This window comes from Pholcus phalangioides, unplaced genomic scaffold (genome assembly GCF_987345545.1).
Source record: "Pholcus phalangioides strain wild (caught in Gottingen) unplaced genomic scaffold, Ppha-v1.0 ptg000011l_1, whole genome shotgun sequence".
Classification (NCBI taxonomy): Eukaryota; Metazoa; Arthropoda; class Arachnida; order Araneae; family Pholcidae; genus Pholcus; species Pholcus phalangioides.
In genome coordinates this window covers 36,689,816-36,706,336 of record NW_028301604.1, presented here as the reverse complement: position 1 = coordinate 36,706,336, position 16,521 = coordinate 36,689,816, and the positions used below count along the sequence as shown (strand labels likewise).

The 16,521-nt window shown below is 37.9% G+C and overlaps 1 protein-coding gene across 1 annotated transcript in view; it reads left to right on the top strand.

Moving 5' to 3' along the window:
* The window catches only part of LOC149080388 (acetyl-coenzyme A synthetase, cytoplasmic-like), a 1,034,375-nt gene that overhangs the window by 149,462 nt on the left and 868,392 nt on the right, over positions 1-16,521 (top strand). The window contains exons 3-4 of the mRNA XM_089239527.1: positions 8,788-8,879; positions 8,990-9,093. Of these exons, the coding sequence (XP_089095653.1) occupies positions 8,788-8,879; positions 8,990-9,093 (196 nt within the window). The remainder of the gene's footprint in view (positions 1-8,787; positions 8,880-8,989; positions 9,094-16,521) is intronic.

The following is a 16,521-nucleotide window of genomic DNA, read 5'->3' as shown; positions in this document are numbered from 1 at the left end:
TACCATTATTTATTTATTTATTTACAATAACCCCAGAAGGCATACAATGCACTTACACTGGAAGAAAAAAAAAATAAAAAAAAAAAAAAATAAAAATAAAAAAATAAAAATAATAATAGTCAGTACGGGAAGCACTTCGCATACGGAGCCAGGTCGAAATCCCCAATAGTGGAAGCAAATCTTGCGTAGGAGGCACATACAAGTTCTGATGGAAGACTGTTCCATATTCTTGCCACACGGCATCTATATCCGTGGAAAAAGCAATCCCTTCTAGCCGTTGGTATTCTTATTTGGAAGCGATGCCTACGTAGGTTAACTCGCCTGTCTATGATCTCAAAGAAAGGCTCTCTCGATGGTAGATAAACAATTTGGTGGACTAGTTTGTAGCACATCTTCAGATCTGCAGCGATTCTACGCCATTCCAGTGAGTGTAAACCCAGAAGTTGAAGTCTCTGGCAATAAGATAGACCGCTCATGCCAGGTATTCGTTTAGTAAACGACCTCTGTGGCTTTTCGAGGAGCTGTATGTCCTTGATTTTGTAAGGGCTCCATACTTGCGAACAGAACTCCAGGGTCGGGCGAACGTACACACAGAAAGCATATGACAACGTATGCGCAGCGCACTTACGGTATGCCGTACATAACATATATGAAATTCTATTAGCTTTGCAGACTATGCCATGATAATGATCAGTGAAATCCAGAATGCGGCTCATTGCAATACCTAAATCCACGCATGTATCCAATTGCTGTAACGTTTCATCACCTAGTTGGTAATATTCAGGATCGGTGCGTCTACCTAAATGCATTGATCCACTTTTCGATGATGAAATAGGTAGCTTATACTGACAACTCCACTGGAAAAGTTGTTGGCATGCAATTCTTAAGCCCCTAGTGTTTTCCACTGGAGAGAATAACTTCACGTCATCAGCGAATTGCAATAGAGAGATGGGTGACACAGCCTGAGTAATATCGTAAGTGTACAAAGTAAATAAGATCGGGCCTAACACCGATCCCTGGACAACTCCGCTTGGCACCTGACATTCTCTAGACATCACGCTGGCTACGCGAACCTGATGAACTCTGTCTGACAGCAGTTCTTGAATTATCCTCACAACTTTATCCGGAACCCCCATGCAAGCTAGCTTCCTCAGTAGTAGCAATCTGTCTACTTTATCAAATGCCTTTTGGAAATCGACGTCTAATTACATCAATCTCTTGTCCAGAGTCTATAGCACTCTCCCATATATCATGAAAAATCAACTGCTGCACTGGTAAGGAGCGGCCAGGAATGAAGCCAAACTGAACTGAGGGGATTAAGCCCATATCGTCGGCAAATGGAAGTAACTGATTGACGATGCATCTCTCGAAAATTTTGCAGGATATATCGGTTAACGATATCGGGCGATAATTATTCGGATCTGCCCTGGAGCCTTTATTCTTATAAACTGGACTAATAACTGCAGATTTCCAAGAGCATGGGATAGACCCGTAGTCATAGAAGGATGTGAAGATGGAGCTAAGCAGAGAAGATATCGGGTCTGAAAGACGTTTGTAGAAACAACTGGGTATTCCGTCAGGACCCGGAGATGATCGACCAGGAAGAGAAGCAATAATGGCTTTTATCGTCTGAGTGCTGAACATGTCACGAAAGAAGGGATGATCATTCATAAGGCCTTGATAACGATGGTCATAACCGGAACGACTGAAATTATATGAACCAGAAAATATGTCCGCAAAAACGTTTGCTTTCTCATAATCTTCCGTTATCGTGGTGCCATTCACAGTTAGCGTTGGTATGTCCCGGGATACACGAAGTCTACTGCGGACATCTCGGTGGAAAAAGTTCCGATCACGATTTTTACAGAGATTGAGGAGATGTAAACTCTCTTTCTCTTGGACGTAATTTGCATAGTTCCTAGCCATGACCTTGTATTGTTCTTTAGTGGTTTGACTAGGTATTGATCTATATTGACGCCAAGCATGCAATTTCCTATTGTTTAGCATTCGTAAAACCTTATCTTTTTTTCTAAATCTCATTTGACGGGGAACATGTTCACGAGACCGCAGAAATAGAGCTGGCAAAGCATCCGCAGCTGAGATAGTTCCAGCCAGTACTTGTTCTGCAGATCTTTTACAATACCTGATAATCGTGGATAATTTGCATTGTGATAGTTTAGTGTTGATCGGCAATCTAATCCTGTTGTAATATGCAATGAGAAGTGTATCGGCAAGTGCGGTGGATTATCGCTGTTGCAGAAGGGTGGAAGTGCATATACGTCGTGGACCACCGAAGGATCGGTAGCAAACAGAAGATCTAAGAAGTTTTCTCCTTTCGTGGGAAAATCGACCAACTGAACAAGGCCTAGAACAAGGATATTGACATGAACTGTGACTCCAATTCAGATGAGAATCTCCCGTTTATCCAATCGATTCCCCGCATGTTGAAGTCCCCGACCAAAATCACCGGAAAGCACGCAGAGCAGTAATGCCTTAGTTCTCTCCAAAACTCACACCAATGATTTAAATTACATGCTTTATTTGGTGGAACGTACGCCGTAATAAGCCTGCACTTCCTATTTCCGCTTTTTATATCCACCGATATTATCTCAACATCTTGATTTCCATTATGCACGTTCACCAGCTTAGGTTTCAGGCTGCTTCGAATAATAATGCATACACCTCCTCCCGCAGTAGTTTCTCTGTCGTATCGGAAAATATCATATCCTGGTAGACATATCAAGGAAGACGAAACTGACTGATGTAACCAAGTCTCTGCTATACACAGAATGTCGACCTCGTATGACTGAATGCAGCAACGCAAATCGCCAATTTTATTCACAATACTTCTGGGGTTCATGAATATACCTGTAACTCTTGATTCAGAATCGGATGCGTGTTCATTTGTTGAAGTAATTGACGATGACTCTTGTCCGTACAGTCATTGTTGATTAGAGGTGTCCCTCTGACCGGGCAATGCTTCCGTTATAGTACAATCTCCAGCCGGATCCTCCAGAAGTTATCTGGGAATACCAAAAAACTCTCTGATGTGTATACCAGATGGCCAGTGGAATGGATCACTCAATGAATCCCAATTACTATCGACAGTGGTTAGTACAAAAGATGCATAGTTGTTTGAGTTCCTTGTATTCAGCTTAATGCATATTTGGGCATACGAAGCGGTAGCAACAGGCTCTGGCAATGATTCACAATTGTTTGCTCCAGATGAGTTCACGTTTGAGCGCATAGCATTTGACAAGTTAGCTATCTCTGACTGCATTCCGGGAATGATCTGGGCAATGCTCTCTAGTCTACTAAAACGTTCCTCAAACTTCTGAAAGTTTATCTCAATAATCTCTGAAATATTAGCAGTTTCATGGATACTAGGCGGCGGCTCAGTGATAGCAACCTCCAACAAAGAACGTTCATTTCCTACGACATGGACTTCATCATACAGCTTCATCATTTCATTCCTCAACACGAGAAACCGGTCTCTCTCGGCTGCCTCTGCCCTTTTCCCATCACAGACTCTTGTGAACAGGAGGGTCATTTCATCCAAATGCTTGTAGAACTCACCATTGAAGACCTTGCTTCCAATAGGCGACAAAGGGCACTCGTCTGTCATCTCGATCTTAACCCTAACTATTCCAGTATTTGTATATTAAACACTACTTTACGCTGCAATTGCAAGCTAGGCTTAAATAAAAACAGAACAATTTGCTCCCAGTATCATATGTTCGTGCAATAAAAAAGACCGTATTAGTTCGAAGTATATCACAATTTACTCCCAAACTCAAAAAAAAACGAACGTGAAACCACAAAAACAACAGCAAAAAGTATATAAATTAATTAAAATTATAGCGCTCAAGAACAGAAATGTCAACACATGAGTTGACTTGACTTGACCTCCAAGTATGAATTTTCTCGCGCTTAGTTTAACCTGTGACCTTGAAACTTTAATCAAATAAATATGTTACCTAGACAATTGTTTTGCCTAAATTTCATTCTTCTAAAGTAATTTCTTCTTGGTGTTGGGATTTTATATATTTTCCACCAGTGTATTTTTCAATAGTTTTAAAAATGATTTATTTCATTAAGGCGTTTCTTTATATATATATATTCTGTAATTATGTATACCTTTCAAATGCAGAGTTTGGCCTCTCGAAATAAGTAGTCTATATAAAACCATAATATCCCCCGACGGCCCCTTCAATATTTCAAATGCATTAATATTGATTCTGGAAAGCATCTCACAGTTCCAAGTACAGCAGTACAGATTTCAGCGGTCAAAGCTAATTTTAACTATTTTTTGTTTTTGGAATTTAATCTTTTTTCTATGTAAGGTAGCTAATTTCGAAAAATGGTCGGCAGGCCTCTGCAAAAATCTGGGAGGGTCACGAGTTGAAGATTCCTGGCCATGGCCCCCAAGGGTGGGACTCTAGCCCTGGGGCCCGGGACATTTCTCATCATTTTTTGGTTTTCACGCTATAAATTAACGACAGAAGGGCCCGTAAAAAGATCCCAGCCCGGGGGCCCTGGCCTAAGTGAAGTTGCAATTAGTTTTCACTTTGGTATCTACAGTTGAATCTCGTTTTAACGAATATCGTTATAATGAAAAAAATCTCGTTTTAACGAGATTAAACCCCAGTTTTAACCCCCACATAATTTAACATAGGAACAATGTATAAACCTGAAATTCCTTTATAACGAAATTTCTTTATAGCGAAGTGGTTTCTCCGGTGTCTTGGAGTTCGTTATAACGGGATTCACCTATATTATATTTTTTTGTCATCAGGTTTCTTCTCAAATATGGCTCGGAAAAATGTGATAAAGTTTCATAATTTTCTTGATTCCATCAAAGAACCCAAACTGTTAGAAAGAGGGGGAAATGCTGTTGATTTTTTTTTTCCGATCACGTCAGATATCTATGATAGATCGCGTATAATAGAGGTGATGAAAATATCTCGGACATTGTGAAAGCGTTTACAATCAGGCACAAAACACATCACCATTTTTCATAGAGGGAAAAAAATGACCCTAAAACAAAACAATTTTTTCGAATCAATCATTGAATAATGATTCAATGATTGAAGGGGGATTTAATGCAGGAATCAAATGCATGGCTACTAGGATAAATACGACTAAACAGATATCATGCGAGAAATAAAAAGCTTTCATAGCTATTAGAGACGAACTATCATTATATTTTTAACACTGCATGTTCACAAGAGTTTAAAGTTTCCATTTCAAGAGCTCACAAGTCTTATTTGATCGTATTTTGTTTTAGAAAAATAATTTAAACAGAGACTCACCTACACGTCCTATGGCGTTTTAATTTATAATTTAGCCCAGCTCATGTTTGTTTGGAATCAGCGCTGTCGGTCGTGACGTCACACTAATGCGCCCCATTAGCGATTATTATTTATCACGTCTAAGTCGGGATTCTACAATTTCATCCGTAGACGATCTATGTAAGTTAAGCGCCTACACTTCAGTTATATGGCCCATCGGTTACTGGTTTCCATGGATGTCTGTGCTACTTGTCTAATACTTATTAATACATCTTATTTGGAGAAACACAAGGAGTCATTATATCTTCCTGTATAGGACTATTAAGCAACGTATAACAACAAGACGACCGTCTTTTATACCCGAAGTATTACAGGACTTCCGCCTGTGTACTCCAGGATCATCCACGATCTCGATGAGATTTTACGAACCAAAGGACTCTTCAGGAATGTACTTCAACAAGGCTATGACCACAGTATCAAGGGACGCTGTTTAGAGCCCATGGACGCTAGAGTGTTCATCTTCGGATGGAATCAAGAACTTTCGGAAGAGTACGATGTATATTTTATAGTTGATTCCCCCCCCCCCTCCCCCGTATATTATGATCCGTCCATTGATGAACATTGATTACGTGTAAATCTATATGTGCAATCTATATGTAATATTTTTTTTATTATCCTGAAGATATTTAATAAAATTTGCAGACACACCCATGCTCTGGGAACGCTTTGATATCTCACTGAGATGAGAAGCGGGGGGTGTTTGGTTTCCAAAGGCCTTAAAAAATTGGTAGTATTATATAGGCCTGATCCTTATCTCACCTACTCCCCACTAGTAGGGCTAGGTACTGTTTCGTCCTTTCCCGATTCATCCTTAGGTCAAAAAATAGTCCGTTTCATCCGATCTCTTCTTTCCCCTCCCACTTCCCTGTCAATCCAGATAAAACACCCCGTGTTGTCACACTGAGAAGAAAGGCGAGTGATTGAAGTACCAGCAAAATGTCTGAAACAATTCATATTTGACACAGGAATGTCCAGTATTTTTAGTGATATTCCCGTGATTTAGGTCACTCACTTTTTTTTATACACTTTTGCAGTTTTTTTTAACGAAACACATTTTAATTGGCAATCTCTATTGAAATTATGAATGAAGATACTTTTCAGCACTTGTAAATTATATTATGATAATTACGTATAAATATAAATATTAATCTAAACACATATTTGTTGTGTTTTAAGTTTTTTTTCCCGTGGACTACATTGCAATTTCCAGTAAATTCTTCATTACCCTCTAATTAATAATTTATGAACAATAACTGGTAATTTCGCCTTCTTTCGACCAAGTTTTTGGTGAAAATTGCTGACATTCCGTATTTTACTATATTTAAGCTTCGAATTTCCTGTATTTTCTGAATTAAATACAGTATGTTGGGTTGTACCCAATATATACACCCAAGTCATGTTGAAATATATTCTAGTGAAATATATCTATTAAAATTATTATTTTTAATTGCAATTTGTAGCAGCTCTTTACTTCTCTGTCCTTCGGGAATTTCAGCAATAATTAGGAAATTCGTCATAAATTGCAGTTTTGTAATTACAATTATGTCTCGCATTACGGATCGCAATTTCACGCATTTTTCTCGTTGAGATAAACTTATCCTATATCAATTACAACAATTTTAATTTTTTGGTCCTTTAGAGTTAAATTACCATATCTGCCTGTGGTCCACCTGTGTCATATGTTTGAAATTAAGGCAAACTGCATAATTTTCCCTTAATTACCCCTATTTGGAGAGGAATATTATCTGGCGCCTAAACTTTTTTTTCGATTGGTCGGTCAAGCCCTGATGTTGACGCATTAGTTGAATGAAATTACTACCGTTTTTGTAAAAAAAAGTTTTTCATTACGTTATCATGGAGTGGATCAGAGAGGGTAAAATAACTTTTGATTTAAAAAAAAAATGTTTATTTTGTAATTCATTTAGTACAATGTGTTTTTTCCTTATGTATTTGTCATGAACATTCAAATGTACACGGGACCATAGAGGGTTAATTGTGTTACGCGATGCATATTTGCGACTCATTTTCAAGCATTTTTCACCAAAAAAGAAGAAATAACTAAAAGCAAGCTTTATTAAAAAAAAGAAAACAATGAAACAGTATTTGTATACGAAAGAACTCAACCATGACATGTTCAGATAAAATTTGGGATGAAAAAAATAAGTTCTTTTGAAAAGCCCGTAATTTTCGAATAAACCAATTTTCAAAAAAATGGTTTTATCCGAATGGCGGTGTCAATGTTCTTTTCACTACGATAGAAGTTGTTTCTATAGAGCAGTGTTTCTCAACCGCAGGTGGTCCGCAGGCAGATATGGCAATTTAACTCTAACGGACCGAAAAACTACTGAACTGTTGTAATTGATATAAGTACAGTATTACCCTTAGGATTTAAAATGGAAAATTAGACATTCTTGTTCTAAGGGTAAACATATCTCAACGAAAAAAATGTGGGAAATTGCGATCCGTAATACGAGACATAATTGTAATAACAAAACTGCAATTTACGAAGAAATTCCCCTAATTATTGCTGAAATTCCTAAAGGACAGAAGTAAAGAGCTGCTACAAATGACAATTAAAAAATAATTTTAATAGGTATATCTCAGTAGAATATATTTCAACATGACTTGGGTGTGTACACACCCAACATATTTAATTCAGAAAATACAGGAAATTCGGAGCTTAAATATAGTAAAATACGGAATGTCAGCAATTTTCACCAAAAACTTGGTCGAAAGAAGGCGAAATTACCAGTTATTGTTCATAAATTATTAATTAGAGGGTAATGAAGAATTTACTGGAAATTGCAATGTAGTCCACGGGGAAAAAAACTTAAAACACAACAAATATGTGTTTAGATTAATATTTATATTTATACGTAATTATCATAATATAATTTACAAGTGCTGAAAAGTATCTTCATTCATAATTTCAATAGAGATTGCCAATTAAAATGTGTTTCGTTAAAAAAAACTGCAAAAGTGTATAAAAAAAAGTGAGTGACCTAAATCACGGGAATATCACTAAAAATACTGGACATTCCTGTGTCAAATATGAATTGTTTCAGACATTTTGCTGGTACTTCAATCACTCGCCTTTCTTCTCAGTGTGACAACACGGGGTGTTTTATCTGGATTGACAGGGAAGTGGGAGGGGAAAAAAGAGATCGGATGATACGGGACTATTTTGACCTAAGGATGAATCGGGAAAAAACGAAACGGGACATCAAAACACTCAACCGACCTGCACAGCAATCCTCCAGGATGAGTGTGTTAAAGATTAGTGTAATAATCCCACATTTAACACATGATTTATTGGTGGTGAATCGCGTTAAAAGAAATCTCGTTAACAAAAATAACTGATGTCTGGAATTCTATTGTTTATTAGTACAGTTCTTGAAACAAAATGTGATAACAAACGTCTTTTTGAACTATTTAGGGAAGGTAACGAGGTTGGAGACAACAGAACAATCACATACAAGCAGATGTTGAAAGAAGTATGCAAGTTTGCGAATGTTTTGAAGAAATATGGTAAAGGTTCTTTATTAATGCCACTTTTTTAAATACCTAGTATTAATAGTAAGCACACTCATTCACATTTTAACGTGAGTTTACCGTGTTCGTTTTTTTTATTCAAACAGGGCTTCATAAAGGAGATCGTGTGGCCATATATATGCCCATGATTATAGAACTTGTGGTGGCCATGCTTGCTTGCACTCGAATCGGTGTTATTCATTCTATTGTGGTAAGTGTTTGGATGAGATTCAATATAAATTAAATGTTTATTATTTCTGTTAGTGCAACTGCCCATTACAGAAGAAGGTAATAAAAGCAAAAACAAAAAACATTATTTTTGGCATTTTTTTTTTGCAACAGGCATGTACTTGTGAGGACGCGTTTCCTTCCACTCCGCGTAAAGCTTTAAAATTTGTTTAAATAATAGTACATGGAAACGCCTAACTTTTTATCTTTTGCTCCCAACACAAGATGGAGTTGATGTCTACTTTCGCTTTTCTTTTCTTGTGTATTTCTTATTATTATTATGTCTCTCTCCCTCTCGAAGGGGAGAAATGTGTAATAGTGTATGTAACAACCCTCCAGTGGGAGGTTGTCTTATGTAATCCCCCAGCGTTTTTCAGTCACGCATTATTGAATCACCCTTCTCACAGAATTAAAATTTGTTGAGTTTAAAAACACAGGTGTGTGTTTGAGTTCATGGTAATGACCATGGCCGTTGGTCCGTCATCGCAGGAGCACCAGTGAACCTATAGATTGATATTTGATTAGTGAATCGAGCATCAGTGAACCTATAGATTGATAGTTGATTAGTGAATTAGCTCAACTTTGGATACTTTGGATACTCAACTTTTCTACTCAAGAAACTGTAAGTAGAATTTCACCAAATTCATATTTCGATTCGCACAATGGCGAATTTAACTGTGTTGAGTCGACGTAAGGGCAACGTCAAGGCCCAAATCACCAGACTTGATAAATTCTTGTCAGATAATGAAAGTGCTAGTGAGGCAGTAATTAAATGTAGAAAAGAAACATTAAACACGACAAAAAACAATTTTGAAGAGTTGAAATTGAAATATTATGAAGTGTTAAAAGATGATGAGTTCGAAGTTCTAAATTTAGAGCTCTGTGAAATTGAAGAAAAATTAGAGGACATTGAAATCCGTTTGAGTTTGTTGAGTTTCGTTCCCAGTAAAATCGAAACTAATACTTCTAAGCAAAACGTAAAACTGCCAGAAATTCCCCTGCCACAATTTAGTGGTAAATATGAAGAGTGGACCTTGTTCAAAAATCAATTCAATTCTCTGATCACCGAAAATATTAACCTTTCCGATGTACAAAAACTGTATTATTTACAAGCTGCCTTGAAAGGTGAAGCTAGACAAGTCCAAAGCATTGAAGACACCTTCGATTCGTTATTCTCTGCACTAGAGAAACGGTTTGAAAACAAACGTTTGATTGTTGATACGCATATCAATGCATTAATTTCAATCCCTAAAATCACCCAAGAGTCGGCTAAAGATTTGAGAGCCTTGCTAGACAACGTTCTAAAGCACCTGAGAGCATTAAACATTGCAAATCTTAAGACAGATGCTCTGAGTGAAGTAATATTATCCAATTTAATTCTTAGAAAATTGGACAGAGAAACAAGAAAACAATTTGAAATGACCCTGGAATCTACAGAAATTCCTAGTTGGGACAGTTTGATTTCATTTTTGGAAAGCAGATGTCAATTTTTGGAAGGTATCACGCGAACCATTCCCGTCCGTGAGCCTCGCAATTCACCTATAAATAAATCGAGGACCTTTGCTGTAAAATCCTCTAACTACGGGAAATCATGTCCTGTATGCAAATTAGAACACTCCATATATAATTGTTCTGAGTTTCATAAGCTAAGCACAAATGAGAGGCAAAATATAGTGAAAAAGAAACACCTGTGTTTCAATTGTTTAAATGACTCCCATACAGTAAATGAATGTATGTCCAAGGGCTGTAACATCTGTGGTTACAAACATCACACCCTCCTTCATAGAGTTAAAAGAAATGACTCGTTAGAAGACAAAACAAAAAAAGAAGGAAAGTCGCCTTCGCAAGCATCAAACGTACTCCCGCTTGCTGATAAACAATCCGATGAGATGGGGGAAGTCAGTCACACATCGACCCTCATAAACAGCACTCCTCGACAAGTGACGAATAACTACGTTCTTCTGGCTACAGCAGTGGTATACGTGAGGGATTCACGAGGTTGTTTACAACCATGTAGAGCGCTGTTGGATAGTGCATCGCAGTCAAGCTTTGTCACTACCGAATGCGCAAAGAGACTTGGGCTGAAAAGAAATAAAACTTTCGTCGCTGTGTCTGGGTTGAGAGGCTTACCAGTAAACATAAACCAGAAACTGCATGTGGTAATTTCATCTTCAGATGACAAGTTTAGGCGCTCATTGGAGTTGCTAATAGTTCCGAAAGTGATGGGTTTCAGTCCTTCCAGATACATCAACAAATCTGAAGTTTCCCCTCCAGAGAATATACGGCTAGCAGATCCCGACTTTAATGTTCCGAATAGAATCGACATTTTATTGGGTGCCGAAATATTCTTTGAGATTTTATGCGAACATCGGATTACCACATCTAAAATATCGTTGCAAGAAACTGTTTTTGGTTGGATAGTTTGCGGTGCGGTGCAAAACCAAACCGAAAGTAATGTGCGATATTGTCACTTATCAAATGAATTAGAACATTTAGATAACACCTTGAAAAGATTCTGGAACTTAGAATCCATAAACGAAAACAAGCTTATTGAAAGTACTGAGGCATTTCTTTGTGAAAAGCATTTTTGTGAGACTCATTCCAGAAATGAGGCAGGTAGATATGTAGTGCAACTACCTCTTAAATCAGATCAAACACAATTGGGAGATTCTTTGGCTATGGCTAGTAGAAGATTGAACGCAACGTGCAAACGACTAGACAAGGATGAAGATATGAAAAAGCTTTACGTGTCCTTCATGAAGGAGTATGAGGATTTGGGACACATGGAAGAACTCACCTCTGTTGCAGTTCATCACAACACCTACTATATGCCACATCATGGCGTTCACCGACCTGATAGTGCGAGTACAAAACTTCGCGTTGTCTTTGATGCATCCGCCATCTCTTCTTCAGGGGTGTCTCCTAACCATTTGCTCATGAATGGTGGAACCATTCAACAGGATTTATTCTCAATTATGATGAGATTTTGTCAACATAGATATGCTTTCACCGCCGACATTGTCAAAATGTATCGGCAAATTCTGGTTGAATCCGGCCATTGTGATTTGCAGAGAATCGTGTGGAAAGAAAATCTGAACGATCCTGTTAAGGTGTTTAGATTATTGACTGTCACCTACGGTACAACTTGTGCTCCGTATTTAGCTACACGTGTGCTGAAACAACTTGCGCTAGACGAACAATCTCGATTTCCTTACGCGTCCAAGATTGCACTCTCGGACTTTTATGTGGATGACATTTTGTCTGGTGCACATGAGCTACATGACGCTCTAGAGCTTCAGCGTCAATTGATACAGATGCTCCAAACTTGTGGAATGACACTTCACAAGTGGTGTTCCAATTCGACACTGCTAAACGCAGTCAACCATGGCGAGAATGGATACAGTTTTGATGCCAAAGGCAATGTCACTGTGAAAACGTTGGGCTTGGCTTGGAATCCCCAAAAGGACTATTTCACGTTCAAGGTAAGCTCAAACCTATCTTCCGATTACACCAAACGCACCGTTCTCTCGGATATAGCGAGACTGTTTGACCCATTGGGATTGCTAGGGCCTATCATAGTTAAGGCAAAAATATTCATGCAGCGTTTGTGGCTGTTGAAATTGGACTGGAATAATACGCTTCCAAAAAAGGAAGCAACCGAATGGTGCAAGTTTATTACTGCCCTGCATGTTGTTAATGATGTATGCATTGATCGTTATTGCTTATCTGGTGAAGGTCACTCAATTGAAATACATGGATTCGCCGATGCTTCTTCTGAGGCTTATGGCGCAGCAGTTTACGTGCGGTGTCTTTCTGAAAATGTGTACAATGTTAAGCTTTTGTGTAGTAAGTCAAGAGTGGCTCCACTCAAGGTGACTACTATACCTCGTTTGGAATTGTGTGTAGCAGTGCTGCTGTCCAAATTGATCAGTAAAGTCGTAGAATCTCTAAGGTTAGACCTTAAGAAAATTATTTTGTGGTCAGATTCAAAAATTGTTCTGGCATGGATCAACACCTCACCTCATTTGTTGAAAACTTTTGTAGCCAATAGAGTGGCAGTTATTCAGGAAATAACTAGTGGGTATAAGTGGTACCACGTTAGATCCGAAGACAATCCAGCAGATCTGGTGTCACGTGGCTTGTATCCTGACAAATTAATTCACAATGAATTGTGGTGGAGCGGTCCTGATTATTTGAGATCAGAACTTAGTTTTGATTTAGATCCGCCAACGTTCACAGCTGAGGATGAGACATTTGCTAGTCAATTCAAGAAATCCGTTGAACATTCATTGGTAGCAAGTGTTGATGATGTTATAACACCCATAATAACGAAAGCCAGCAGATACACAGCCATCATTAAAATAGTTGCTTACGTGCTTAGATTTTGTTCTAATGCCAGATCTAAGACAGATAAAAAATCAGGTCCACTCACTGCCCAAGAACTTGACGTGGCAAGAATAAAAATAATCCAGATAGTTCAAAGGAAATTCAGTGAGGAATTGAGGAACTTGAAGCAAGGGGCTCAAGTCTTCACTAAAAGCAAATTGAAAAATCTCAATCCCTTCATCGATCAGAAAGGATTGCTTCGCGTTGGTGGTCGCATAAATGAAGCAGACATTTCGTACAATCAAAAACACCAGATAATTCTACCAGCCAAACACCGACTAACGAGACTGATTTTCGAATACTATCACCGTAAACACCTGCATGTAGGTTCTCAAACCTTACTGCATCTCGTTCGCCAAACTTTTTGGGTTGTTGGTGCAAGAAACCTTGCAAGAAAAATAGTTCATGAGTGTGTAACATGCTTCCGTGCACAACCGACCACTCTTGAGCAAATAATGGGCAACTTGCCTTGGATTGCTTTAGTCACGAAACACACGAATAAAGCAACAGTACAGTTATTTAGCATTTTAGTACTATTTGTCCATTTTTTTGTAAAATCTAAGTTTGAGGCAATCATAATTTGTTTGATTTGGGTGACCATACCTCTGCAAATCATATTCAGAAGACATCAGAGTAACCTGCCGATCAAGTGCAGTACTCGAAGTGTAAATCAAATTATCATTTCTAATGCGTTGGTAACAGAGAGAAGACTTTCCTCAAATTTACAGCCGACAAAACTAGAAAATGGACATGTGCGAACTACCTCCAAGAAACAACTGTAACGACAAAACTTCACGATTGCTAGCAGTGGCGTAGTGGTCTTGGTCGGGGGGGGGGGGCAAAATCCGGAAAGGTGTCATTTTTTTTCCTGCTTTAGGCGCAAACTTAAAATTATGCATCAGTAGAACTTGAAACTTTTGAATATAAGAAATGAAATGAAATTTATTTTGTTTTCAGTTGATGTCATTTTTCAATTTAAATTCATTACTTTTCAAAATTTATTGATTTATTTTAATTTTTTAAATTAATTTACAAAAATGTAAATTCTATTTGATGTTTTGTGTACAAACGCAACAACTGGGAAATCACCTTAAAAGGTGATTGGAAAAAAATTTAGAATAAAATATAAAAAATGATAGGAGAAAAATTTTTCATGCTTCCATTTAATCGCTTTCTTCATGTTACACTCTTATCGTAAGCACATATCACGTGTACACTAGTACTCAACACACGTACTTCCAAAAGACATTTTCTCTTATAGAATTTATAACGAATTGGTGCATGCCGGAAAGTTCTTATATTATGCGTGACCATAATGTATCTATGATGTCATAGCTATGCGTGGTTTGTATTCGAAAATTTTTGTCATCTGTGTTGGTATTGAGAGTGCACAGGCGCATGCAAGTTGAACTCGTCAGGTGACGTCAAATTTTTTTCTGTTTATATATATCTGCTTATATGTATCTTGTTTTTGTGCAGACAAAAAGTTGGTTGTTATGATGATACGATGTGATGATGAACTGTTACGTACGGATGTTTTTCCTCGAAAAAATGTTCCTGAATTTTAATCATTGATGAATGCTTTCTTTAACCTCAAATGGTAGCAGAGCGTGGTTGCTAATCTTCGTGGTTCCAAATCTCCATGGTTCGACACCTGTGTGGTTGATAATGCAACGTTTGCGATCGACATCTTTGTGGCTGAACATTTTTCGCGATCATATCGAAGTGAATGAACATTGGCGTAACTATATCCTGTGTGGCAATAAGCAAGGCGTGGTTGACATGGAAAAGCAGCATATTCCTGTTCCTGTGCTGGCAGCTACAAATTATATCTGGAGTATGAAGATGGAGGCAGTACTTTGCCTGAAAGGACTTTTATATGTTCTCGAAGGTCAAGAACCCCCTGCTACAGCGGAAGGAGAAGCCAAAAGCAAAGAACGATTAAATTGGCGGAAACATGACAGAGAAGCAGTTGCCTACATTAAACTCTCTCTCAGATGAACAAGGGTTGCAGTATGCTTCGGAAAAACAACTAAAGCATTTTGGCAGAAAATCAAGGACAATTTTACTGGAATGGCAGACGATCGAAAGATTGATATCGCTCAAGAACTAAAAAAATCTAGAGTTGACTCATACCGAGACCATCAACGACTATGTGGCAATAGCCAGAGGTCTTTCAACTAAGTGCATGTCTTTAGGACTGGTAATTTCATCGAGAGAACTCGTGTATTACACTGTTCGAGGGCTGAGAGGAAAATTTACGAAAATTCGAGAGATCCTAAAAACTCAACGCGGGAAATCCCTCGACAAAATTGTCGAAATTCTAAGTGAAGAGGAGAAAGAAATACAGCGTCGGCAAACTCCTGGAACCAGTGAAGGTGCATTTGTGAAAAGAAAGGATCGTCAAAAGACGGACCGAGTGTGTTATATCTGCTGGAAACCTGGGCATCTTGCAAGATATTTTAAGCGGACTAGCCGGTATTTTTCCAAGCAAACAAGAGACTAGTGAAAATCGAACGGGATAAAACTTCATTGCAACTTCTCCTAAACGAGCCAGTTATGCGGATGAAGGTGAAAGTGGAAAACAGGATCATGCATTTCAAGTCGAGAACAGTCATATTACAGGTAAAAATGTTTGAATTGTAGATAGTGTAGCCATGTGCTTATATGACTAATAATATTAATTTGTTTGATGCATTTTTTTTACGCATAATAATGTTATATATCAAGCTGGTAAAGAATTTGTCTAAAATCTAAAAGTTCTGGTACGGTTAGAGTTAAATACATATACATTGTGATAAGCGTTTCTTTACCATTGTTTAATGTTTTGTATGCACCAAATCTTAGATATAATCTATTATCACTTCCAAGTCTTATGAAGAAGGGTTACGACATTCGTTCTGGATGCAATGAAATGCGTATTTGTAAAAACGGTGAAACAATATTAACTGCTCAAATTAATCGCAAACGTTTACAAACTGAGCTAATTCCAAATACTAATTTGTCAAATTTAGTGCAGGTAAAT